The sequence below is a fragment of the Trichomycterus rosablanca genome, chromosome 5, assembly GCF_030014385.1.
Source record: "Trichomycterus rosablanca isolate fTriRos1 chromosome 5, fTriRos1.hap1, whole genome shotgun sequence".
NCBI lineage: Eukaryota > Metazoa > Chordata > Actinopteri > Siluriformes > Trichomycteridae > Trichomycterus > Trichomycterus rosablanca.
The window spans coordinates 47,681,717-47,708,810 of record NC_085992.1 but is presented as its reverse complement, the minus strand read 5'-3'; the positions used below and the strand labels follow the sequence as shown (position 1 = coordinate 47,708,810).

Below are 27,094 nucleotides of genomic sequence, written 5' to 3'. Positions count from 1 at the left end.
CGCTTTATCCTGGTCAGGGTCATGGTGGGTCTCATTCAGTGAGTGCTAATTAACAGGGGGTAAACAGTCTAGTGGTGTTTTATTTTTTTTTAGTCTAGTGCTTTTTCTCCCACTTTAACGCATCCAATTTCTGCCCATCAGTCATCCTCTCACTAATGCTGGTCCCTGCTCCTGATTGGGGAGGACGAGGCTGCTAGTGTTTTTTAAACTTTAAATGTATTTGGTGTGGTTCACTTCCTGATCAGGGTTGCGGTGGGTCTTGTTTTTCAGCAATCACCGTGAGCAATGCAGGATCAATGCGGTTCGAATCTCGGCTCTGCTACCGGTCGGCTGGGTGCCATCTAGTGGACACAACTGGCAGTGCCTGCAGCGGACATAAATGGCCATCAAGGCTGCTGGGTGGGGAAAAAGACCGGATTAATAATAATTCGCACAAGTGAAAAAAAAGGGTTGAGCGACTGTGCACGTGTCTGAGGGGGCGTGGCCAGGCGAATATACCATCCTCGAGCTCAACTGGGATCAGGAAGACTAATTGGCTATGTTAAATTGGAAGAAAAAAGGATGAAATGCATAATAGAAAAAAAGAGGACCTTGAACTGTACTCTCATGTGCGCGTCCATATAATAATAAATGTATTTAGTTAATTATATTAACACTAGGTTTGCCACTGTCGTCTTACCTGATGAATGAGTGAGTGTTGGGCGGTGAGGGAGGCACCTCTGTGTCATCCAGGTATTGCTGGGAGTTGCCGTACGCATAAAAACGTGGCGAGGGCATGGGGTCCGAATCTTCCTGCAGCAGCTGACGGATCATTTTGCCTCCGGCGTGAGGTGAGAGGTAAGCTTCGTCACTGTCCATGCTCTCCCGCTGCCACGACGAGTACGCTCGCACTGGTTCTGTCAACGCAAATCACAAATGGATTTTTCGACATGTTTTTCTTACCTCGACGAGATTACAAGTTTACGTCTAACCTCGAAGGCAGGAGAGAAACCCGCGTTAGCTAAGTTGTTAACTACGTGACCTTTGGAACCTGGCATACATTCACGGTTAAACAAATATGTCTACATTTATATCAGCGCGTCCGGACGTGGACACACAAAGTCAACAAACAAAAACATGTGCTTGCATGTTTACACTATTGGATTACCTGCAGCAAACCATGTAAAAATGAGGTACAATAAAGTAATAAACAGAGTCATTAACAGGGTTTAATGAAATAATAATGAAACACTCCTGGTTCAGTGTAGTTGCCAAGAGACAAGAGTGCAGGATGCAAGGTCACACATAAAACAAACACCCACGCATGCCAGGCTGCGCATCACACTGCAAATGTACGTGATCGTCTATTCTGCAGGAAAAGATTGATAAGTTGTAACACGCTTTTCTCCATTTTTACCCTCTCAGTATGTAGCAAAAATGCCGTCATTCCCACCCACATTACAAACATGTGAACTATTCAATCACTCCTTTTTGCTTAGACATTTCCTTTGTTGCGTGACAGACCAAATATGCCAACCGTAAGACAAGACAGACGTTCTTTAAGCAGCTCATAACGTAAATAAACATTTACATGCCGTTCATTGTTACCTCCAGTACTAAATGTCCTGATCATGCTGTCAGAGCTTTAAATGCTGCCTCATAAAAGCAAACAGAGCTTGTGTGTGTGTGTGTGTGTGTGTGTGTGTGTGTGTGTGTGTGTGTGTGTGTGTTTTCCCTGCAGTCCAGGTTACTGGAGAAAAATACGGCTATTTTGGGATCCAAAATTACACACTTAAAGGAGAACGGTTAAAGCAGATTCAAATATTGTGATAGAATACAGAGTGTGTCAAATATACAGTAGACAGTCCTTTTTTCTTTTTATATATATATTTTTTGTTTTATGCATTTTCTTCCCTTTTTCTTTCTTTTTAGCGCGTCCAATTTCCTGATTGCGACATGCGTCCTCTCCACAATGCCGATCCCTGCTCTGATTGAGGAGAACGAAGCTAACCCACGCCCCCCTCCGACACGTGGGCAGCAGTTGTGTGCATCTTATCACCTACACTTTGACGAGTGCAGTGCAGCTCAGCGTTGTGTACGGAGAGACACACCCTGAGAGCACTCTTTTCTCATCTCTGTGCAGGCGCCATCAATCAGCCAGCAGAGGTCGTAATTGCACCAGAGGTCATGGGAGAGAGACCTCATCCGGCTTAGCCCCGCCCATATCTGAACAACAGGCCAATCGTTGTTCATGTGGCTGCTCAGCCTTAGCCGGCAGGCAGAACTGATCGATAAGATAAGATAAGATGTATTCGAGATCCCACCTCTGGTTCCAGTGTGTGTTTTTACCGCTGCGCCACCTGAGCGGCGACAGTCCTTTTTTCAATTATTCCTTTTTTTATTTCAGGCCAAACTAGTTTGTAGAGCTGTTGATAAATTGAAGGCTGTGTTTTAAATCACATACTTAACTACAGTGTGTTAAGAAGACAGGTAGTGATAAGATTATATCTAAGTTAAGGACTGATGTTGGAATTTAGAAATGATTCACTAAAATCATAAAAAAAACATTTCCCTTCTAGACTGGGAGCTGGTAATTACAATAATTAGTTAATAACAATTGTAATAACAGGCACATCTGGCTGTCACACAGCTCCTGCACTCTTTGGGGTGTCATAATGTACCCAGCGCTACCAGGATAGGCTTTAGACCCACCTAAAGCCTGACCAACATGAAACAGTCACTAAAAGAAAATTAAAGTATACAATTAATACAACAATAATAATGTCTGTACTATGTAGGCACTGTATTAGGTAAAGGGTATAGGAGCTGGGATGCTGCTGATCCTGTGACTTTCGATCTGTCACAGTATAATTATTCCTGAATTAAATATTACAGAGCACTTTTTAAAAAACAGTAACTGTTTATATCTACTGTTCCACATAAAGTTTAGCATTTATTGGAAAATAAACAACGATCTTGTTATGTAGCTATTCTTTTTAGCTTGACATTAGATAAGGGCATTCTCGGTTTGCACGGGTTGCCTTGCTGTATCTAATTATCCCAAAAACACACCTGATTGGATTGGATAACAGAACTGAAGCAGCTTAACTAGAGTAAACTGCCCCTAGGTAAAGTCATTAGACTGTACCAGTAATCTAATTAACTAGCTACTACATGGTTGGATAACATCAAGTCAATTAAGTTTGACTCTATGAGCAGGTGCTACCTTCTTCCTTAGTATTTTAGAATAGCATGTAACTAGAGATGTAACAATTCACCACTATACAGTTAATAACCGATTTAAAAATTCCACAATTCAAATTGATTTGACATGAAAAATGAATCGATATTCACTTTAAACAGCAGAGGGCACTGGCGCTATTCACCTCGCCTGGTTGACGTCACTGGCACTATACGCCTGGTTGCCAAATTCGGGGTTTTTCAGCCAAATTGGCCTTAATTCAAAGTTGTTTTGCATAGTTTGTACCTACTTCAGAAATAAAATGACATTATTTAGATACATAAAAGATAAGCACAAATACAGTATTTTATTTTATTTTTTTAAAGAAAAATAATAAAAGGAAACTTTGTCATAATTTGATTCAATTTCAGTTTAAAAATCAGGAAAAAATCGTGGGTAGAGTGTATCGTTACATCCCTACATGTAACTTTTTTCTGTAAAAAATGGAAGTAGCAGCTTTGCTCAGTCTGTTGAGGACTAGAAATAATCTTAAATATAATTTTCAAGCACTACTACGTCACCCTGGAAATGTAAGAGTGGCCAGGTCCAACCAGTGTATGTTCCAATAAAGTGTTGTCACAAGCTTACTACTCTACTTACATTTTACTGACCTGCGATCATCTGAATAATAAGTGATGAGAAAAGGCTTTAGCAGCACAAATCCCCCTCTGAAAGAAACAGGCAAATTAACTGAGAGTGACGCAATCTCACTTTAAAGCAGTGAGGGACGCACGTGTGAAAGAGGTGAAAACGAGCCAGTTATTTCAAGAATGAAGAGCAGAGATACATGGGTAAGCACCAGAAAGCTGTCACTCCCAATCAAAGTGAGTCACTGTAAATAGCCCTGGCACTGACCGCACTAGTACAAAGGTTGACCCCCACCGTGCCCAAGCCCATTCCACCGCCCTCTACGTTTCTATTTCTGCAGGCACTTCTGTTGTCTGTCCAGTCTCTCTCCAGGGAAGCTTAGAAAAACTCCCATGAACTTCAGTTCTCTCTGATGCTGCTCTTCAAAGACAATGAGCAAGACAAAGAGCAGCTGTGTTATCCTTTTGATCACAGGCAATTGTCTTGCAGTATTGGTTTTGATCATGGACCATTGTCCCATAGTATGACGTTTTGATTATGGACCATTGGTCTGAAGTATTGGTTTTGATAATAGACCATTGTTCTGCAGTATTAAGTTTTGACTATGGACCCTCATTGTACAGTACTGTGTTTTGATCATGGACCATTGCTCTGCAGTATTATGTTTTGATTATAGACCATTGCTCTGCAATTTTATCTCTTGATTGTAGCCCATTGTTCTGCAGTATTATATGTTGATAAAAGACCATCACTGTATAGTATTGTCATTTGATCCTGGACCTAATGAATGTATTTTAACACTACAATTATACTACACAGAATTACACTACAATCACTGACCATGGTCCAGCATTTTTACTATGTTCTTAAATGTAATGTTTTGATCATGGACTATTTAACTGCAGTGTCATGCTTTGTGTAAACTGTACCTGCAGTATTACATTTCGATTATGGACTTCTGCCCTGCAATACTCTGCTTGATCATGTTGCACTATTTTGCAATATCAAGTTTTGATCATGGTCCAGAACAATGTACTGTGATTAGTAAACCCTTATTTCTGTGACCATGGGCACATACATACACGCTTATACTAAAGAGAGTAAACGAAGATTTATATTCTGGTGACCAACATGCACATAAATCATAGCAAGACTAAAATATCATGCCTGACTTCTGGGTGGTGTTTTTGGCAATGCTGGCAGTGTTGCTGTGTGTTTCAGTGTGACACCCGTTTAAAGTGTCCTTGAGTGTGCTAGATCATTCTGTGGTCTGGTAAAAAAAACATAAACATATTTAAGATAGCAAGTCGATACTGCTGCTGGCCATTCAGCTCTGCTTTAACAGCTCTACATGGTAAAGGGCAAATTGCATTCTCAATCTGGCGAAGAAGAAAAGGAGAAACAGACTGCAGGATTTAGTTTCGGCAAGATTTACATCACACCAAGGTCTTGGTTGGAAGGGTTTGGGAAGTGTGTGTGTGTGTGTGTGTGTGTGAAAGAGAGAGAATGTATATGTACACGAGTGAAACACCAGATCACCCCCCGTGCACAAACACACACACACAATGATATTTCCTTTAACATTTTATCTATATGTATATACTTGTTCTTTTTTTTATGGATTATTCTGTATATACTATATGAATGCTTATATGAATACAAATATGTGAATTTGTCATGTCAGTAAAGCAAATTGAACTGAACTGAGAGAGAGAGAGAGAGAGAGAGAGAGAGAGAGAGAGAGAGAGAGAGAGAGAGAGATCGGCATGGGCCACCTGTCAGGTAAGAGCATCAACCGCTTTATTAGATATCAGCCAATCACTGCTGAACACTTAATAATGCATTATAACAATCATTAATAATAATCATTATAATAACCATACCAAATCTTGTGTAACCAGTAACTACCTGTTTTGTCATGAATGTAACCAAAGTGTAAAACATGATGTTAGAAATCCTAATAAAAGAAAATAAAAATATAACTGTAACTATTTTGTATATATTGTACTATATTATTGTTATTTTTCCTAAATCTGTAAATAACCTTCAGCAATACGACAATACGAATGTCCTTAACTGTCATGCCAGTAAAGCTTCCTTTGACATTTGAATTTGATGGTTTCCAGGATCTACCGGAGCCAATCGCTTGAATTGCGACTTTGTGACGCACTGCTACACAAAACATTAAGAATCATCTTTCATTTGAACTTGGGTCAGACAGTGTGGGTGGTGTGTGATTATTAAGAAGCTTTGGTGATACAAATGTGAATATTTGTCATGCTAATAAAGCACCATGAATTGAATTGAGAGAAAGAGAGTGTGTGCATGTTTGTGCATGTTTGCAACGTGCAGCCTTGTACAAAAAGAGCTCGACTCTAGGAAGTGAGGAGTGTTTTTGTACAGTATTGTCTTACAGCGACAGACGACACAGACATTTCATTTCACAATATTTCAGCTCTGCTTTATCTGTTTCCACGATGATAAAATCATGGTATGTGATGGTGGCTGCAGCTCACTGAGCTCCTTTATATATAAACACATGCAGGTCTGTATTTCATCCATAACTCCGATTCATTCCATAAGTGTAAGGCGACAGATTTCCTGCATTTCGTGCCACTGTGGGAATTGTGACTTTCTACAACATTTTGCAGTAAAACATGGACAGAGACAGCATATCGTTCCAGATCCTGCTATCATGATACGGCTCGTGTTAACTGTCACGTGTTTAATATTTGATCTGTATCATGAGTGTGATGAGTATTCACAGGTGCCAGTGCTTTATAACTCATGCCAATGCCATGCTCGAAATCTTATCTTGGTCAGTACCCTCATAAAACCTGTGGCTGGAATGCTTTCTATATTGTGATATAAAAAAATACTGATAGCAGTGCTGTTATTACCAGTATGACCAATTATTTATTGCATCGTTCTAGTGTGTATCAAATAAATGCCAACAAAACAGGAACCACAAGCAATCTGGGTGATATGATGATGATATACTGATATACAAACAGCAATTAAACCAGTTAACTAAACACTAATAAATAACTAAGCATGGGCACTTGGGTGGCACAGTGGTTTAGTGGTCTATTACCCTAGCCCACCACTGCTGTGATCTGGGTTCAAATCCCACCAGTGGGTGTCTTCACATACATGGCAGAAGCCTTGTGATGGATTGGTGCCCTGTACAGGGTCATCCCATTAATTATTTGTTTAACTTTTATTATTATTATTAAATAAATTATTTTGGTGAACAGTAATTTTACATGTATTTTATTCATATTGTTTTTATAAAAAAACATTTTTTTTTAATTATTTTTGAAATGAATTTATACTTGTACTTATTTTTTATAATAATAATAATTATTATTATTGTAATTATAATAATTATACTAATTTAATTCATGCTGAATTCTTATTTAAAAGTATTCAGACTCTTTATTCAATTAAAATTACAGCTACATGTTTTCTTAGACACTGTATCTCTAAGTATCTCTCCCTGTATTTAAGCGTTTTACCCCGTTATTCACGGCTGATCCTCTCAAGCTCCGATAAATTAGATGGTGAGCATCTGTGGACTGGCATCTTCAGGTCTCTACACAAAGGTTTGATGTAGTTTAAGTCTGTTTTTGTTTCTTACCAAACACTTTGTCCTTGAGAAGCACCACCACAGCATGATGCCACCAGCACCACCACCATGATGTTTTACCAAAGTAATGATACCAGCCAGACCCGCCAAGGCACGGTGCTTGCTGTTCTTTCATTTTTGTGTCATCAAAACACAGAATCTTTTTTCATTATGTTGCAAGAGTCCAAGCAGGAGGTCATATGACTTTTACTCAACAATGCCGTCTGTTCTGACACTCAGCAGCAAAGGCCTGATTCACAGGGTGCAGACATAGCTGGCCATCCAAATCTTCTTTTAGTTCTTTTAGTTTAACCTTTGGGTTCTTTATTACCATCCTGACCAAGGCACTTGTTGGTTCAATGCGCCATTTGGTTTGACAGGATAACATTTCAGGAAAATAAATATAGAAATAAATACTGTAGATATAATTATTAATATATAATTATCTAATCTATGATATCATTCATCTATTTTTAAAAATGATATTTTTGTAGGCTGCTCGGGTGGTGCAGTGGTTTATTATGCTAGCCCACCGCCAAGATGTGGGTTTAAATCTCAGTAGTTATCGGCCAATAGGGCATTGACACAGACATGATTGACTAGATAGATATGCAAATGTCAATATTATTGTATCATGATGGTGCCATGACTAACGAATCTGATATTGGTCTGTATTTATGTATATATATATATATATATATATAGAGATGTAAAATATATATATATATATTTTACATCTTCTTTATTGGCGTTTATTTCAGGTATTACTGACATTTATCTTTATAAATGCCCAATATATTGTGCAGAACAGGAAAACTAAATAAATGTCATTAAAACAAGTAATTCAATGTTGTTTTTGGTCTGACAATAAAATAATAATAATTAAATATTGTGATGAACTTTTCTGATGATCCTCAGATGCCTATGCTTACCATTTCTGCAGCAGTTTAATTTTCCCTCCTTTTTCCTTCTGAACGTCAGTGTTTTGCTAGTTCTACAAAGCTAGAGCAAATCCTAAGTAGTAAACATGTCTTCAGCTACCACAGTATCACATGCCACAGTACTTGGCCCTACGAGCAGCACTAGCTACCCTAGAAAGGAGGAAAACATGGAGGCAGTTGGAACAAGCTCTCATGACCTAAATGCAGTCTCATTAAAATGCCCCTGAGGTCTCTAATGCAGGTCCTAGCAGCCACTCAGGAATTAAAGAGTCACTTCTGTCATGAACACAAACACAACCGTATAATCAGCAGCTCCGATCTCTCTAATCAGTCAGTTACAAGAGCAAAAACCTCGATCTGTTTGTGTGAAACAGAAGCTCGGTCCTGTCCACAGCATGTCTTGCAAACAAAAGTGGGTGCAGCATGCTTGCAGCTGGCACCCATGTGCTGAGAAAGAGATAAACATAAAGCACGGAGACTGACCTCCCCAGTTGCTGTCCTCCGTTAGAGTGGACAGGTCGAGTCTGGGTACGTCCTCGCAGCTGTCCGAGGTCTCCGAGCCGCTGATGGCCTCCTGGATCTTCATTTTAGGCGTCTGCAGGAGAAAATATCAGTGCTTGAAATATGACAGAGCAGGGGCTGGGTGCTCCTTAAGTTCGGTGAAGCACAGCCTATTCTGAGCCCAGCCTACCCTGAGGCAGGGTGTGTACTCTGGGGAAGGGGGGCGGGATCTGTAAGCCAAACCCCTGCTTGCTGATCAGCACGTCCATGCTGGTCAGAAAAACATCCTTCCATCTGCCTTTTAGAGCACACACACACACACACACACACACACACACACACACACACACTCTCTCTCTCTCTCTCTCTCTGAGCTCCCTGTTGAGCTGCTCTACACTTGTTTGTGTCAGAAGCTGAAGGAGACGGAAGAGGGAGGGAAGGGTGGAGGGACAAAGAGGGGTGGGGAAACAGAACGGGGAGGTTAAAAAAAAAGGGCACGTCGACTGCGTGTTCAGTGTGTGCTGCATGCTCAAACTGACTCAACTTCTGTTATTACACGCATGACTCTTGATTTTTTGCTCTCATAACTTTTTTCATTTCATTTTCATGTTTTTCGGTTCTGGCATGACATGGTGCAATGCAGTAACACACCCTGGACAGCACATTAATCCATTGCAGGGCCTCAAACTATCATGTCTGTATGTATGAATAATAGTAATAAACAGGGCTGGCTCGATAGCACTTTTTTTATGTCCGATACCGATACTGCAAATTGAATATCTGCCGATACCGATACCAATCTGATACGGTCATTTCTCCTCTCAAACAACTAAGCAGTAATAATACACGCCTCAGTGCACCATGGTTAAACTAGCTATCTAAATAACGATGCTCAGACTGTGAAACAAATATTCTAAAGGAATAAATACAGAAGCTACAACATCACACTTATACACAACTGCTGTTTTTATTTTATTACACACAGAACATTTAGCAGCATTTTTGGCTTGTTTAACAGAAGTGTCTACAATTGGAAGATGTGGACGTCAATCAAACACGATGGACCAATTACAACTGACGCAGAGTTGAGGTTTTCCATTGAAGTTCTGTCACGTTTTTAGATGATTAAAAACCAAAGCACGCTTATTAGGAAAACGGGAAACTATTTAGTTTGTTTTATTTCATAACAGCAGATGTGGCAGTAGTAGATGATTTTTCTTGTGTTTAAACAGTGTTTAGATGTGGCAGTAGTAGATGATTTTTCTTGTGTTTAAACAGTGTGTTTAGATGTGGCAGTAGTAGATGATTTTTATTGTGTTTAAACAGTGTTTAGATGTGGCAGTAGTAGATGATTTTTCTTGTGTTTAAACAGCGTGTTTAAATGTGGCAGTAGTAGATGATTTTTAGATGTGGCAGTAGTAGATGATTTTTAGATGTGGCAGTAGTAGATGATTGTTAGTGTTTAAACAGTGTGTTTAAATGTGGCAGTAGTAGATGATTTTTATTGTGTTTAAACAGTGTGTTTAGATGTGGCAGTAGTAGATGATTTATAGATGTGGCAGTAGTAGATGATTTTTATTGTGTTTAAACAGTGTGTTTAGATGTGGCAGTAGTAGATGATTTTTAGATGTGGCAGTAGTAGATGATTTTTAGATGTGGGAGTAGTAGATGATTTTTATTGGGTTTAAACAGTGTGTTTAGATGTGGCAGTAGTAGATGATTTTTAGATGTGGCAGTAGTAGATGATTTTTAGATGTGGCAGTAGTAGATGATTTTTAGATGTGGGAGTAGTAGATTATTTTTATTGGGTTTAAACAGTGTGTTTAGATGTGGCAGTAGTAGATGATTTTTAGATGTGGCAGTAGTAGATTATTTTTAGATGTGGCAGTAGTAGATGATTTTTATTGGGTTTAAACAGTGTGTTAAGATGTGGCAGTAGTAGATGATTTTTTTTAAATGCTAAAAGTTGAAGTATATCAGTGTGTTTTAATTTCTGAATGGCTGTTGCGGATGAGTTGTAGATTAGTGGCACATGTTAAAAGTCATCAAGCGTGAGTGGCAAATTAACGGCACTCTGTTGGAACGTATCTTTGTGTGTTATTTGTTTTATACACAAACAATGGCCTTATTTACATTAAGTGTTATTTACATTAAGTGTTATTTACATTAAGCAACAGCAACAGTATCGGATCGGATTACACGTTTTTTTCCTTCCGATATTCGAGTATCGGATCAGTGCCAGCCCTAGTAATAAATATTGTGGTGTTGGCGAGGAAGAACGAGGCATTTCTGCACTTTAAAAACTGCAGGAGGCAGCACTCTTTATCTCTTTATCACTCTTCAGCTTCTGCATCAGTTACAGAGCATGAAGGAGAGGCTAGAACAGACCACTCCCGCTATATCTAAACAAGCTCAAAGTGGGTTTACCCCATCAAACGCAACACACCTAACGAACACATCAACATACAATAACTACGTACAGAGAAGCAAACACGCCATTCCAAACTTAAAACCCACCTTTTATCTCCTAAAATGCATCGGCCATGGCCGTGGAGCATTCTGGGACACCCGACTCCCACGGCTGATAATGCACGGAGGGAAAACGTCTCCTTGCCCATTATAACGGCAAACCAGCCAGTTGCTACAATATTATTATTGCTGTTGGCTGTTATGATGACGGTGATTATTAGTGGTTGTAGTACTGAACCACACGAAATCCAGGGTTCAAATCTCAATTGTGCTACAGACCTGCTGGGCGTCTACAGACATGATTAGGCTATGCCTGGTTGTGAGATAACCGAAGCTCTGTGATGGATTGGCACCCTGTCCAGGATATTCCTGCCCTGCGCCCGTCATTACTACAGACAAGACAACTGGCCGGGGTACTACAGTCTCACTTAAAAATTTTAATATTTCAAATCTATTTATGCAGGTTTTTGTACACATTTTATTCTTCTCATTTTTTCTACATTATCATCAACTGCCGTCCTAGTCAAGGTAACAGCTGGTCCGGTTCCACTGTAAAACTCTGGGCGCAAGGCAGGAAAACCCTGGACAGGGTGCCAAACCATCGCAGGGCTTCAGCCACCCTTCTTCAGATACAGCCAATCATCTCTGTTAGCGCTTTTCCACCAAAAGAACCTTGGTTCTTGAACCGGTTCTGTTCGGGTTTCTTTGAACCTTGGAGTTTTTTAAAGACGCGCGTTTCCACCAGTTTTGGGAACCAATCATGAAAGTTTACTAAAGAAAGTAAAGAGTGGTAACATGATGGCAAAGCATGAAGGTTACCTGAGAGCATTTGTGCTGTTGTTACAGATGTTCGTTATTATGCAAAAAGCATCGATCCTCTATTGGTGATTGGTGTAGGTCGCCATTGTTGCTTTCTTTAGTGCATTCATAGAGAAGCATTTTGCGCTTCACTCTCACCCCGACCCTTGGTGCAAATAGCGGATTTGCTCAGCAAAGTTCCACGACACTGTATTTACTTCACGTGTGGCGTTTATGCAGCTCGGGGTTCTAAATCCGCTTCTCGGGAGAGAAAAAGTTTAATGTAAAAAAATAAGCATAACGTGGCTGAATGTACTAAAGATACGACACAGAAACACTACATTTCTCTCTGTTATTACTGGTTATAAGCGCTCTGTACTGCCCAAATTCATCGCTCATTGTTTTAGTACAACAAGCCACATTATGCTTTGATTTGAATGTACCCTGTCTGGAACCACTTTTTATTCGGTGGAAACATGCGGAACCGGTTTACAATTAAGTTCACGAACTGGAACCGGTTCCCTTCCGCATCTGTGGAAGGGGTATGTGTTGACGCCCGGCAGGCCAACAGCATTGCTCAGATTGGAGCCCGGATCTCAGTAGTGATGGGCTTGTATACTAGATTGCTGCAGCACCCGAGCACCTTCTGTTTATTATACTTTTATAATTTTGGATTCAGATTCAAAACTGGATGAAAAGATGTCAGTGTAAACCTAATGGATTTTAGTTTTATAAACGGATGTCCCGATCTAAAACTGAAGATAAGATTTAGGGCTGATACTGGTCTGAAAGTCTGCACAGCTTAAAACTCATTAATCATGATATACATTGCAATACGATCCATTGACTAACTGCGGGATCGTAAACGTCTTAAATAAATGGACGCGCATATCGTGCACGTAAACATGCGACCCAAAGCTCTGCTATCAGCCATTATCACCTTTTACAATTTGCATAACTTGCCTGAAGGGAGTTGGCTCGGTTTCTGTAAGGATTTTAATATCGGATCAGCACTGGCCTCAGCCAGAACTTCAAACTTAATTTAATTTCTTTTTTAGTTTGATTAGGATTTTACACACTTTGGTTAGATCTCTGACAAAACAGGTAATTACTTGTTACACAAGATTCATCAGTTCAAGTTTTTAATATCAGACACAGTCATGGACAATTTTGTATCTCCAATTTACTTCACTTGCATGTTTTTGTACTGTGGGAGAAAACTGGAGCTCCGGTTCTCATACTTTTAACCTGCTTTCACCCTGTTCTTCAATGGTCAGGACCCCCACAGGACCACCACAGAGCAGGTATTATTTAGGTGGTGGATCATTCTCAGCACTGCAGTGACACTGACATGGTGGTGGTGTGTTAGTGTGTGTTGTGCTGGTATGAGTGGATCAGACACAGCAGCACTGTTGGAGTTTTTAAATACCGTGTCCACTCACTGTCCACTCTATTAGACACTCCTACCTAGGTGGTCCACCTTGTAGATGTAAAGTCAGAGACGATCGCTCATCTATTGCTGCTGTTTGAGTCGGTCATCTTCTAGACCTTTATCAGTGGTCACAGGACGCTGCCCACAGGGCGCTGTTGGCTGGATGTTTTTGGTTGGTGGACTATTCTCAGTCCAGCAGTGAAAGTGAGGTGTTTAAAAACTCCAGCAGCGCTGCTGTGTCTGATCCACTCATACCAGCACAACACACCTAAATCAAACCACCTAAATAATACCTGCTCTGTGGGGGTCCTGACCATTAAAGAACAGCATGAAAGGGGGCTAACAAAGCATGCAGAGAAACAGATGGACTACAGTCAGTAATTGTAGAACTACAAAGTGCTTCTATATTGTAAGTGGAGCTGAAAAAATGGACAGTGAGTGTGGAAACAAGGAGGTGGTTTTAATGTTATGGCTGATCAGTGTAGTCATGGAGTCATAGACAATTTTGTATCTCCGATTCACCCCACTCGCACGTCTTTGGGAATAGAACCCAGGACCTTCTTGCTATAAGGCGACAGTGCTACCCAACAAGCCACTGTGGCACCCCTTTGATATTGGTATCACATCAGAAACAGACTACAGAAATAGAGGACAAGCCATCCCTAACAGATAAGATTTGCACCTTTAAGCTTCTGTATTATTCTTATACAGATCTACAATCACAAAGGCAGGGAGGTTTATTCTTGTAAACACTGCACTGGCAGTTCTGCATCTGACCTTGTAATTAACAGCACCTGATACTTAATTTAATCAATTCCCGTTCCTAACATAATGTGTTTCCTGGAGATCAACAACAGACAGTTCACTGAGTTCCGGGCAATCATCAGCACATGATAACAATTAACAATCTCATCATCATCTTTTAATTATGCAGTTTAGTTCCTTATGATCATTCATGTTAATCTTATCACTTGATGAATAGGAGCCTGAATGATGAGTGATGCGATTGCAGCTAAACATCCATGACCATGCTACAGTCCTTGGCCTACTGGTCGCTCTGCTCTAGTTACATAATCACCAGTAGCCCAGTTCGATGTGATCCTCCCAGAAGATAAGCTGCACTAATAACTGCTTACAGCACAAACACGTACATCTGCAATCGAAATGATTCAACACTCATCGCAAATGAGGTTTCTTAGAAAAATGTACAAACGTTCAGCTGTTTGCAATAAACCAATCAAACAAGAACAGTTTAAATAGCTCGACACAGCTAATATAACACATTTACATTTACAGCATTTAGCAGACGCTTTTATCCAAAGCGACTTCCAGTACTGTGACAGTATACACTGATCACCTCCTTGTTTCTACACTCACTGTGCATTTTAGCAGCTCCACTTACCATATAGAAGCACTTTGTAGTTCTACAATTACTGACTGTAGTCCATCTGTTATTCTGCATGCTTTGTTAGCCCCCTTCTTCAATTGTCAGGACCACCACAGAGTAAGTATTATGGTATAGGTATAGGTATCATTCTCAGCACTGCAGTGACAATGACATGGTGGTGGTGTGTTAGTGTGTGTTGTGCAAGTATGAGTGGATCAGACACAGCAGCGCTGCTGGAGTTTTTAAATACCGTGTCCACTCACTGTCCACTCTATTAGACACTCCTACCTAGTTGGTCCACCTTGTAGATGTAAAGTCAGAGACGATCGCTCATCTATTGCTGCTGTTTGAGTCGGTCATCTTCTAGACCTTCATCAGTGGTCACAGGACGCTGCCCACGGGGTGCTGTTGGCTGGATATTTTTGGTTGGTGGACTATTCTCAGTCCAGCAGTGACAGTGAGGTGTTTTCATACCAGCACAACACACACTAACACACCACCACCATGTCAGTGTCACTGCAGTGCTGAGAATGATCCACCACCTAAATAATACCTGCTCTGTAGTGGTCCTGTGGGGGTCCTGACTATTGAAGAACAGCATGAAAGGGGGCTAACAAAGCATGTAGAGAAACAGATGGACTACAGTCAGTAATTGTAGAACTACAAAGCAACCTTTCGAATGCGAGTCCAGTACCTTAACCACTAGGCTACAACTGCCCTTGGTTCCTTCAAATCAATTAGGTCAGGATAAATGAAATATATTAATAATAAACAGTGTAACTGAAACACCAGAAAGCTTAAAGTAAGAAGATCGACAACTTTTATCAAGACAGTTACCTAATCATACTATCAAATCAGCACCGGTGTGGTTTAAATTAAAGAATGTGTATTGATGCATTCATATTTATGCTAGTGTCGATATGTTTTGGTAAACAGCTGTAGGGATCTTAAAATCAGAACTCTTGATGTGAGGTTTCTTTTTTCGCTGAGGCAGTGTCCTCTGTGTACAGTTCTGTACCTGTGCAGTAATGTTATGAATGCATAGCAAACATATGTGAGGTTGGGACGGTGTGTTCAGAACGGACTGTACCATACGATCAGGTCAGTATGTCTGTGAGTCCCTACCCAAATCCATGATGCCAGTAACGTATATGGCTACTGCTGACTGGACGTTTTTAACGTATTATAAAATAGCTGTAGGTATAGAAATAGGTAATATAGGTCCCTGTAAATCACTTTAGGAAGATCTTGTAGTTTTTTTTTTTTTTTTTTGCTTAAACAAAACAATGTCGCGTTCTTATGGAGAGAAATTAGTGCCACATTAAAATGCAATCACATTTAAAACAGAACACGGTGAAATGTAGTCCTGCTTCTAGTTGATTGCGTTTCAAGCTCCTTTATATTTAATTCTGACACAAATTCAGCATTTCATTCTTTTAAATGCAAACCTACATGTATTATTTTTATATTAGTATCAGAATTGAAGAACAGGGTGAAAGCAGGTTAAAAAAAGTATGTAGAGAAACAGATGGACTACAGTCAGTAATTGTAGAACTACAAAGTGCTTCTATATGGTAAGTGGAGCTGATAAAATGCAGTGAGTGTAGAAACAAGGAGGTGGTTTTAATGTTATGGCTGATCAGTGTATGTCCAAAAGTATGTAGACAACTGACCTTGTTGACCATTTAATTTCAAAATCATGGCCATTAACATGGAGTTAAAAGCCCCCCACCCCAACCACTGCGGTTATAACAACTACTACTTTTCTAGGACGACTTTCCACTAGAGTTTGTATATAAGTGATAAAACAAAATAAATTAGTGCAGAAACAATAAGTTTGAAGAACTCAGGTGATGCAGTCTCACTACCAATGGGATCCATGTCTACACAGACATTATTAGCTATCTTTGAGGGGGGTGGCCTAAGCCCTGCGATAGATTGGCACCCTGTCCAGGCTTTTCCTGCCTTGTGTCCAGTGTATCTATCCATCCATCCATCCATCCATCCATCCATCCATCCATCTATCTATCATCTATCTACAGCTTTCTGTAATGGATTTCAGCCTTGCCCTTAATGCACTTTATTGCAATTTCTTAAATATTTAAGTGATACTAGACACAATAGAGAGAGAAGTACTTGCAGCATGAAGCTTTAATTTCGGAATAAAAAAAAGAAAAAAGTTATGTGAAACATTAAATATCTTGCACTATAATGTTTGTACAGGATTTGCAAACCACTGCTCTCTGCTTTTATTTACGTCTGATATAGTGTACATGTACTACATTAAACTAATGGAGCCTGACAGCCGAGGAGCACTTTCAACACTGATTGCATTATGAACCCGTCTACGTGCACATAAGCCACAATAACAGGGCATAACAAAACAAATGAGGGTGCAAAAAGAACAGAGAGGAAAGAACTAATAGTTAAAACCAAAGGTCAGTGATTTACCTTGGGACGACTTAGTTCCTTAGTTTTTTGAACATCCCTGGAGAATAGAAGAAATGAACCACATTACATTTCATCATGTATTACATTTCATCATGTATGTTTATCACCTGATTAGGGTCACAATGCCCCCCCCCCCCACACACAGATGATCCATTGAATTTTGAAGTAAAATCTATATTATACATTAAACATTAAATATTATACAAACTAAATATTATACATTACACATTTTCTATTTACCAATACAGGAAAATCTGTCAAAATGATGCACTGTAGTAACTGCTCACGATATAAAGTATATTACATGGACAAAAGTATCGGGACACAGCTCTTTATTGATGAATTCAGGTGTTTTATTCACTCCCATTTCCACAGGTGTTTGAAATCAAGCACCCTAAAGTGGGAAAGTGGAAGCATTTAGGAACCACAGCAACTCAGGAGACTCGAGCTTCACGGCATGAGTTTTCATGGCTGAGCATCTGCATACAAGCCTTACATTACCAAGCACAATGCCACAAGACTCTGGAGCTGTGAAAACGTGTTCTGTGACGCAGAGAATCTCTATCGGGTGGATGAGTTTGGGTTTGGTGGATGCCAGGAGACCGTTACCTTTAGAGTTTGGTGAAGGAGGGATAATGCTATAGAGTTGTTTCTCAGGGATTGTCCTAGACCACTGAAGGAAAATCTTTGAGATTAACTAGAATAGAGACTGCGAGGCAGGCCCTCAAATCCAATTTAAATGTCTAATTTCATCTTGTAAAAAGCCTTTCCAAGAGAGTGGAAGCTGCTATAGCTGCAAAGGGGGGGGGGGGCAACTTCATATTATTGTCTATGGATTTGGAATTGAATGTGTATCCAATTAATAATAAGAGTTTATGCTAAATAATATTTTAATAATATTCAAATACACAAGCTGAGAACACGGCCTTTTTAAAATCAACAACAGACTGTAATCAGAAGCAAAGTGCAAATCTACACTCATGTAATCTGTAGCACGTTGATATTACATTACATTGTAGTAATAAAGATGTTTTATATTTAATACCTGTTATCAGTACGCTCCACACTGCTGGCCATGTGTTTGTCATGCAGATCAGATGAGCCATTGTGCTAAAATAGAGAAGAAAAAAATCACAATACCAGTCCAGTCAGGTCTAATAACCAGAACGATACACTAGATCATATTTTATCCTGTACTTTCCTATGTGATATCGTACTAGAAGACTTTTCAATTAGGTTCAATTAATGCATCAGGAATCAAAGATGCATTCCAAAATCCCTAAAACTTGTATTTAAAATGAATAATTGCTCATACATATGTAGATGACTGTACTGTTTTGTGTTTCATCAGTCATCATGCTGTAAAAACCTTATTTTTCTGTGGGAACCAAAATAGTAGACGTTATTTAATTGCAAGCTTATCTGAAAGTTATTAGCAATGTGCAATGCTAAGTGGCACCCAGACTTTTCATTTTCAGTGTATTTAATTTTCATGTTTTACCACATATTTGTCCTGGTCAGGATTTCCCAGGATCATTGAGCGCAATCTAAGAACACACACCAAACAAGACGCCCTCCCACCTAAGATATAGTCAACTGTGTCTGTTCATAGACGCACAACCGGCTAATAACGCCGCTGGGGATTCGAACCATGGATCTCACTGATTGGGGGTTATGTCATTATGGTAATAATAATAATGGTAATAATAATAATAGTAATAATAATAATAGTAATAATAATAATGGTAATAATAATAATGGTAATAATAATAATAGTAATAATAATAATGGTAATAATAATAATAGTAATAATAATAATAGTAATAATAATAATAGTAATAATAATAATGGTAATAATAATAATAGTAATAATAATAACTGTAATAATATTAATAGTAATAATAATAATGGTAATAATAATAATAGTAATAATAATAATAGTAATAATAATAATAGTAATAATAATAATGGTAATAATAATAATAGTAATAATAATAATGGTAATAATAATAATAGTAATAATAATAATGGTAATAATAATAATAGTAATAATAATAATGGTAATAATAATAATAGTAATAATAATAATGGTAATAATTCATACATTTTTCCTGCTGAACTGACACACCAGTTTGGGACACTCCATGTAAAGACACTGTGAACTGTTTGGGTTCGTCTCAAGGTCGAATCGTTTTACTGACAGCAAGATAATGACTCAAGGTCAGAAAGGATGCACGTGCACGCTGTCTTAACAACCACAAAAATGCTGTTTTCAACCAACTTCAGTGGAATAATTACTACTTTGAGATGTGTTAGATTAAATGGGTTAAAAAAATAAACTATACACAACTACTACTTTCCACTTCAACTTTGTGTGGTATAACCTATTGGTTTTGAAAACTATGTACATTTAAAAGTAAACCTGTGGCACCCCGGCACATACACGCCCATTTTGGGGGTCCCTGTTTGATTAAATAAAACTGATACACATGAAAAGTCTGCTATCCAAAACAAATGAAGCTAAAGAGCGAGATAAAGGCTTCAAAATAATGATAATTGTTTGTGCTGGCATGCTGCGCTCATGATAACACGTTTACCACGGCACTGCACAAGATAAAGTGTACAATCAAAATGATTGTACGTAATAAAAAAGCTAGTCTATCATAACAGCATAGACTAAAAAAACAAGAAAGCTTACGGTCCATTTGTTTTTCTTTTCTTTTTCTTTGGGGCTTGATGCATGTAACAGACTGTTAGTGAGAGCGCTGGAACATCTGAGCAGAACATGTCAACAAAACCTTAGCTTTAGATAAAAGCTTGCACTAATTGAGGCCTTATTAGACCGCCTGCCATTTAGCTGGACTGTTTTGCCGGCCGAGCTTTCGCCTTCGTAAGGATTGCTGGTGCAATTATGGCTGGCCAGTCTGGGTCTGTTTTTTTCCTTATCGTTCTTCAGTGCATACCACATCTCCGCCCGCAGCCTCTCTCTCTCTATACTGCAGTCAATTGCACGGGCTGAATGACTGCTTTAAAAACAGAACCAAGGGTAAACCAAGCCGAACTCCAGCAGATTAACTCTGCCTTAGTAGAGAGTTTATTTCTGAAGAAATTGACTTGCTGTTGAACTTTTATGAAGACAAGAATAAGAGAAAAACATCAGCGAGTTGGACATTGATAAATAGAGGTACTCACAGTGTGTGAGTCTTGATTGTGTGAGTCTTGGCTGAATGTGGGACTGGGTTTGGGCTTTCTGGTCCTACAGAGTTCCTCAGGACCAGCCAGTCTTCTCCCGCTCTCCTCACTGGTGCTAATGGTACCGATGCTGTTCAGTCCACGAGATGGAATATTCTCCTTATCAGTGACACTCCTGAGAAATAAACAGGTCTCTGTTAAACACAATGTTCACAAAATAACAGAGACACCACTGCCACAACAATTACTAACAGGTGTAATAATCAATTATATAAAGACAATGATATGCTTCCAACGTTGCAGCAACAGTTTAGGGAAGGCCCTTTCCTGTACATAAAGCAAAGTCCCACATCCAGTCAAGACTCACATAATCAAGACATTAAGAAACGGTCGGTTTAAAAAAACTCTCACTGAACAGGCTGGAATAAACTGGAACATCATTTGAGGCTTTCTTGACCAACATCAGTGAACAACCATAGAACAATCAGAACTGAAGACACTAATTGCTGCAATCTTTGCCCATTCTTACTTGATACAAGACTGCAGCTGCTCAAAAGTCTATGACTGATGTTGTCTGATTTTCCTCTTCATGATGCAGCATAAAATTTCAATAGGAGATTTAGATGGATTTCTCTTTGCATAAAAGAGTTTCAGGTCGCATTTGTTAATGATGGAAAGTGACAACAATTCTCTGAAGAACTTAAGAGCCCATAGCATGATAGTTTCTTTAAAAAATAGGTAAAGAAAAAGCTAAACATCAATTCTGCACAAAAAACGGCTGAATTCTCTGGGCCATCGCTCATCTTAAATGGAACGAAAGACAGTGGAAATGTTAGATGAGTCCATGTTTCAGGTGAAGGTACCATTGACACAGTGGCTTTTTCATTAGGCTTTTAGATAAATATATGCTGCCATCAGGGCGACATCTTTTTCCAGATAGTCGGACCTCATTCCAAACGCGCTACAACAGTGTGGCTTTGTAGACACAACGTTTGTGCTTGACTGGCTTGCCTGCAGTCCTAGACTATCTCCTGTTGAAAATGTATGGTGCCTTACAAAAAGAGAATCTGTTGTTTTATTATACAGTAAAAAAGTTTACATACACTTGTAACACTGTGGATTTTCTGATAATAAGCTGGGTAAAATATACATAAAGCAAATAAGATATTCATTACATTTACATTTACATTTTCAGCATTTAGCAGACGCTCTTATCCAGAGCGACTTACAGAAGTGCTTCCATAGTGAACATTTCATTCCTTAAGTTTAGATAGACAACAGTCGAAGAACACAACTTTGCTAAAACCTGTTAGAACCAAAGTGCCTTTTTTTTCTTTTTTTTTAAATGGAAAAGATTGGAATAAAGTGTTAGTAAATAAGTACAAATCAGCTCAAGTGTTTAGTGAAAAGGTGATGAAGGTTTTTAATCGTTTTTTAAAGACAGCAAGAGACTCGGACAGACAGAGGAAGTTCGTTCCACCACTCGGGTGCTAGAACAGAGAACAGCCTTGATGCTTGTCTTCCTTTAGTCCTGGATGGAGGCTCAAGTCGAGCGAGACTAGAGGCTCGGAGGTTGCGTGGTACAGAGTGGGGTTTGATTAGACCCCGAAGGTAGCTTGGGGCTGGTCCATTTTTGGCTTTGTAGGCGAGCGTCAGTGTTTTAAACTGAATGCGTGCAGCTACAGGAAGCCAGTGAAGAGAACGCAGCAGTGGGGTGATGTGGCAGCATTTAGGTTGGTTAAAGACCAGACGGGCAGCTGCATTTTGAATGAGCTGTAAGGGTTTAATCGTGGACATGGGAGCTCCTGCCAGGAGGGAGTTGCAGTAGTCCAACCGAGAGATTACAAGTGATTGCACCAGAATCTGGGTAGCTTCTCTGGAGAGAAATGGCCGAATCTTCCTGATGTTGTACAGGAGGAACCGGCACGATCTCGTCATGTTGGCTATATAAGGAGAGAAGGTCAGCTGGTTATCCAGGACAACACCAAGACTTCTTACCTTATCAGATGGTCTAATCTGGAAGTCATCCAGAGAAATGACTAGGTCCTGGGTTGGAGACAGATCTCCAGGAATGAGCAACATCTCTGTCTTGCTGGGATTAAGTTTTAGATGATGAGCTGACACGGCTGACACGGATGAGCTGACATTAGACACGGCCAGCTATATATCACCATGGGCTAGAAGGTTGCCATGTAAGAAGAAATCCTCTTACTTTTGCTTATTTTTTACCAATGTTTTTACCCATGGCAACATAGAAATTGCTTAAGTATGACATTATTTCCCATGTTCAGTAGTCTTTTAGTCGCTGCAAATTGTCTTGTTTACCCTTGTTTCTGGCTGGTGATCATTTGAACAAATTACCTTCTTAACCGTTTAATGTCTGAATGATCTTACTTTGAGTCCAAATACTTGATGGTAAAAATACGCTGTATGTAAATAACCTTGTTTGGGCTGTAACTACTCCTTGGCTGACACGTGTTAGACTTAAAAATATTGGTAGATGGTTTTAAGAAAACGGCCTTTTTAACCTTTATGTCAACTTGAAACTAGCAGCTGAAAAATCATCCATGAAAGTTGCAGCATTTTTGTGATCATCTTAAATATTTGCTAATGTCACGATTAGAGCCTCTGTGTGCTTCTGTGTGCCACACCCCTCTCTCTTCAGCAGCAATCAGCCTCCAGCCAGCTCCCCTCTTATGATTGGTTCACTGGGCTAATTAGCCCCTGCTGCAGGATATTTAAGAGAGGAGCTGGGAAAGGCTGGTTGGGGACTATTGTTTTGTGACTTTGCTTAACCCCTTGCTCCTGTCTGTCTTATCCGGTCTGGTTGTTTTGTTTGTTCTGTTCATTAACCCTGTTAGCCAGTTTAGCTCGTTAGCCTGTTAGTTTGTTTAGTCCTTGATAGCCTGTTTAGTATGTTCAGTCCTGTTTAGTCTTTGTTTAGCCTGTTTGTTCGCCTTGTTAGCCCTGTTTGTTTGCATTGTTTGTCCTGTTAGCCTAGTTAGCCCTGTCTGCCTTGTTAGCCCTGTATGCTAGTTTGTATTCCTCTGTTCTGTCTTTGTTATTAATAAATCTTAGTTTATTTGTACATCTTTGCGTGTGTCCACCCCTTTGTCCCGTCTTAGCCCCACGTTACAGCTAGGAGCTCATTAAATTAATACTGTGTGCACTAGTAAATAAATATTATTTGTTGTTGGTATAGTCCCAAGAAACTAAGTGTCCACCATGTGTCCACTGTTCCATTTTATGGAATGCAGTCAAATTAGCACAACCTTATGGGCACAGAGTAGTCACCGCCTACTGTCAATCCCAATCACTTGAGAGGACTGAGGAGGCCACGCCAAAGATCAAGGAAAGATCTAGAACGTTCTACACCATAAAATCATTGATTCTTGATACACAGGTCCCTTACGACTTACTGTTATTTCAGCTGTAGGCAGGTTTAACGGGAACGCTGTTAACTTGGCAGAACCTTTTAATTTTCTCAGCCAATCATAATATACTAGCAGCTTAAATAAATAGACAATGTTCCTCTCGATCTGGCTTGCCGAAGTTTAGAAGTGTCCGTGTCACCAGACCAGACTGCCTGCCTGCCCCCAATCTCGTGTTTAGAGGACAGAAAAAAGGAGAGATGACAGGAAGGTCCAGAACCACAAACATTCCCCTTTCCAAGTCAAATACTGACAGAACTTTGTTCACACCACTTATGCAGCAGCCGCTATTAGAGGAGTGAATAGTAATGTAGCATTAGAGTGCTTTCACATGAGAAGTGGCAAAACCGCGAGCCTCACCACCAATCGCCACTTGGTTTGAGCGGTGCGGTAAAACGTCATCAAAGTGACCACGACATGAATATACATTAGTGTGAAATAACCGTCAGATCCTCTCTGAAAGCTCCACATGTATCTGTGTTTATCTGGATTTTCCTCACGGTTTCACTTTTAAACTTGTGTTCCAGCTCGAGGTTCTGAGAAATTGTGTCTAAAACATTTATCAGTAAAAAAAAAAAAAAGCTTAACATGGTTTAATGTATTAAAAGGAGACAGAAGCACTAAACTTCTCTTCATTATTACTGATCATAAGTTCTCTCCACTAATGAAATTCCTCGCTTGATGTTTTAGTACAACAAGTCACGTTAAGTTTTGTTCGTATGATCCGAGTCGCTTTTACCGCGTCATATCAAACAGTTCGTCTCATTGGAGGAGCTTTGAAAAGGTCAGCGACAAACTGGGTCTAAGTTCAATCAGGTGAACTTTGAGTGCCGTGCCAAAGTGTGCCTCACTCCATAGGAAACAACGGTACAGCCGGCGCAAAAGTGGTTTTGCTGCTTCTCATGTGAATGCTCCCTAATACTACATATATTGTGTAAAACAGTGTATTAAAAATTGAAGCTGCTGATTCTAACCCAGATCTCAATGCTAGGGTTAAATGGTGAGTGGTCAATACAATGAATTGCCGCCTTGTCCCTGGTGTGTTACTGCATTCAGGAGAAACCGGACCCACTGCGACCCTGACTGTGTTAAAGCGGTGGTAAACATTAAAATGAAATGAAAGAAAAACAATTTGATATATTCTTACCTGCATCTGTCTGGGTTCTCCTCCTGTTGTCGTTGTTGTCGTCTCCTCTGACGGGCCGTCGTCGCGGGAGACGGAGACTGACCGCCTGACTCTGAGACCATCTGTAAACTCTGACCCGGCTGCATGTGTGCAAGAGGTGCTGCTTCAAAGAGGTGCTGCTCTACCGCCGAGCGAATCGTACTCTCCAGATAACTACAAGCATCAGACAGAAGGATCATCATCATCATCCTCACACCATTATATGTGCAAAAAAGTAACTAACTAAATAACACTATAATTACCTTTAAAATAAAGCCTATTAGTCTATTCATATCATCCTACCTAATTCACGGCTGTGAAAATCGTGTCACGGACAGTGAAATGAGCGCTTTCCAGTGTAATGCAGAATAGAATAGAATGTCTTTATTTGACGTATATACTGTACATATACACGTGTACAGTACAACAAAAAACCTTCACATATCCCAGCTTGTTTGGAAGCTGGGGTCAGAGCGCAGGGTCAGCCATCATATGGCGCCCCTGGATCAGAGAGGGTTAAGGGCCTTGCTCAGGGGCCCAACAGTGGCTGCATTGCAGAGCTGGGATTCGAACTTTCAACCTTTCAGTTCATAGCCCAAAGCTCTACCCACTAGGCTACCATTGTCCAATGTACCACTGCAATTTGCTGCAACATTATATAGAATTTATACCACTTTCATCTTTTAAAGTTTAACTTGATTAAAATTTGATGCAGTTTGCCACTGATATTCGCTGATATTTTCAAAGCGATGAACTGTGTGATATGACGTGGTGAAAGTGACCCGAACAGTATAAACGCTTGATGTGAAAAATAAAGCGTAACGTGGCTTGTTGTACTAAAACAATGACCAATGAATTTGGGCAGCACACAGAACTTATACCAGTACAGAGCACTTATAACCAGCACACAGAACTTATACCAGTACAGAGCACTTATAACCAGTAATAACTGAGAGAAATTGAGTGTTTCTGTGTCGTACTTTTAGTACATTAAGCCACGTTACGCTTTATTTAGGTGAAACTTTTTGCAGATTCAGAACCCCGAGCTGCACACATCTACGTCTTCTTATCACCAACAGCTGATCGATGCTTTTTGCATAAAAACGAACATCTGTAACAACAGCACAAATCCTCACAGGTAATCTACACACTCCACCATCTTGTTACTACTCTTTACTCTCGTTGTGTAACGCCCACCGTTGATGACGCAGGCTTGGTTCGCAAAAACTGGTGGAAACGCGGGTTGGTTCTCTACAAAACACCAAGGTTCGAAGAATCCTGAACAGAACCGGTTCAAGAACCGTGGTTCTTTTGTTGGAAAAGCACTAATTGAGTTTGGAAAACTTTCAATTTCATATTTGAGATGGGGTCTTGCACCGTAGCTGGACGTTCTAGGTTTACATTCAACTATTAAGGTAGCTGTGCTGTGTATTGTAGCTTTCATTTATTCCATCATTTAATTTATGAGTGTAATTTAATTTTAGGTCCCTAATTATGAGGAACTGCTGCAATCATACAGTCAGTGTTATGCAGACAACTTACTGGGTTAAATCAGGTGTGTAACGACCAGGAGAAAGATGGGATCTGAAAACAAGAAGAGAAGAACAGCAGGCATTAGACACTATACAGTATATGAAAACCAGGGTCGCTATAAATCTACTACAATCCAACCACACCAGGAAACAGTTCATAAACAGTTCATTTTCAGTCCATAAATGCTGCCTGGTTTGATTCGGTACGTGCACTGTTGCTCGTGTTAGTAAATATGACTCTTTCTGTGATGTAGGTCAGGACAGAATTTCGCCACAGTGAGCAGTGACTCAGTTTGCAGTTTGTCTAAAAACACGCTGAATCATCTTCAGCTGAGAGGCTGAATGATACAGAAACGTTT

The 27,094-nt window shown here is 39.7% G+C and overlaps 1 protein-coding gene across 1 annotated transcript in view; it reads right to left on the bottom strand.

Moving 5' to 3' along the window:
- Nucleotides 1–27,094, bottom strand: part of fam13a (family with sequence similarity 13 member A) — a 108,303-nt gene that overhangs the window by 12,554 nt on the left and 68,655 nt on the right. Inside the window, exons 10-16 of the mRNA XM_062996241.1 lie at nt 26,746–26,787; nt 25,186–25,377; nt 20,608–20,782; nt 18,461–18,525; nt 17,416–17,452; nt 8,861–8,972; nt 680–896 (exon numbers count right to left, since the gene is read on the bottom strand). Of these exons, the coding sequence (XP_062852311.1) occupies nt 680–896; nt 8,861–8,972; nt 17,416–17,452; nt 18,461–18,525; nt 20,608–20,782; nt 25,186–25,377; nt 26,746–26,787 (840 nt within the window). The remainder of the gene's footprint in view (nt 1–679; nt 897–8,860; nt 8,973–17,415; nt 17,453–18,460; nt 18,526–20,607; nt 20,783–25,185; nt 25,378–26,745; nt 26,788–27,094) is intronic.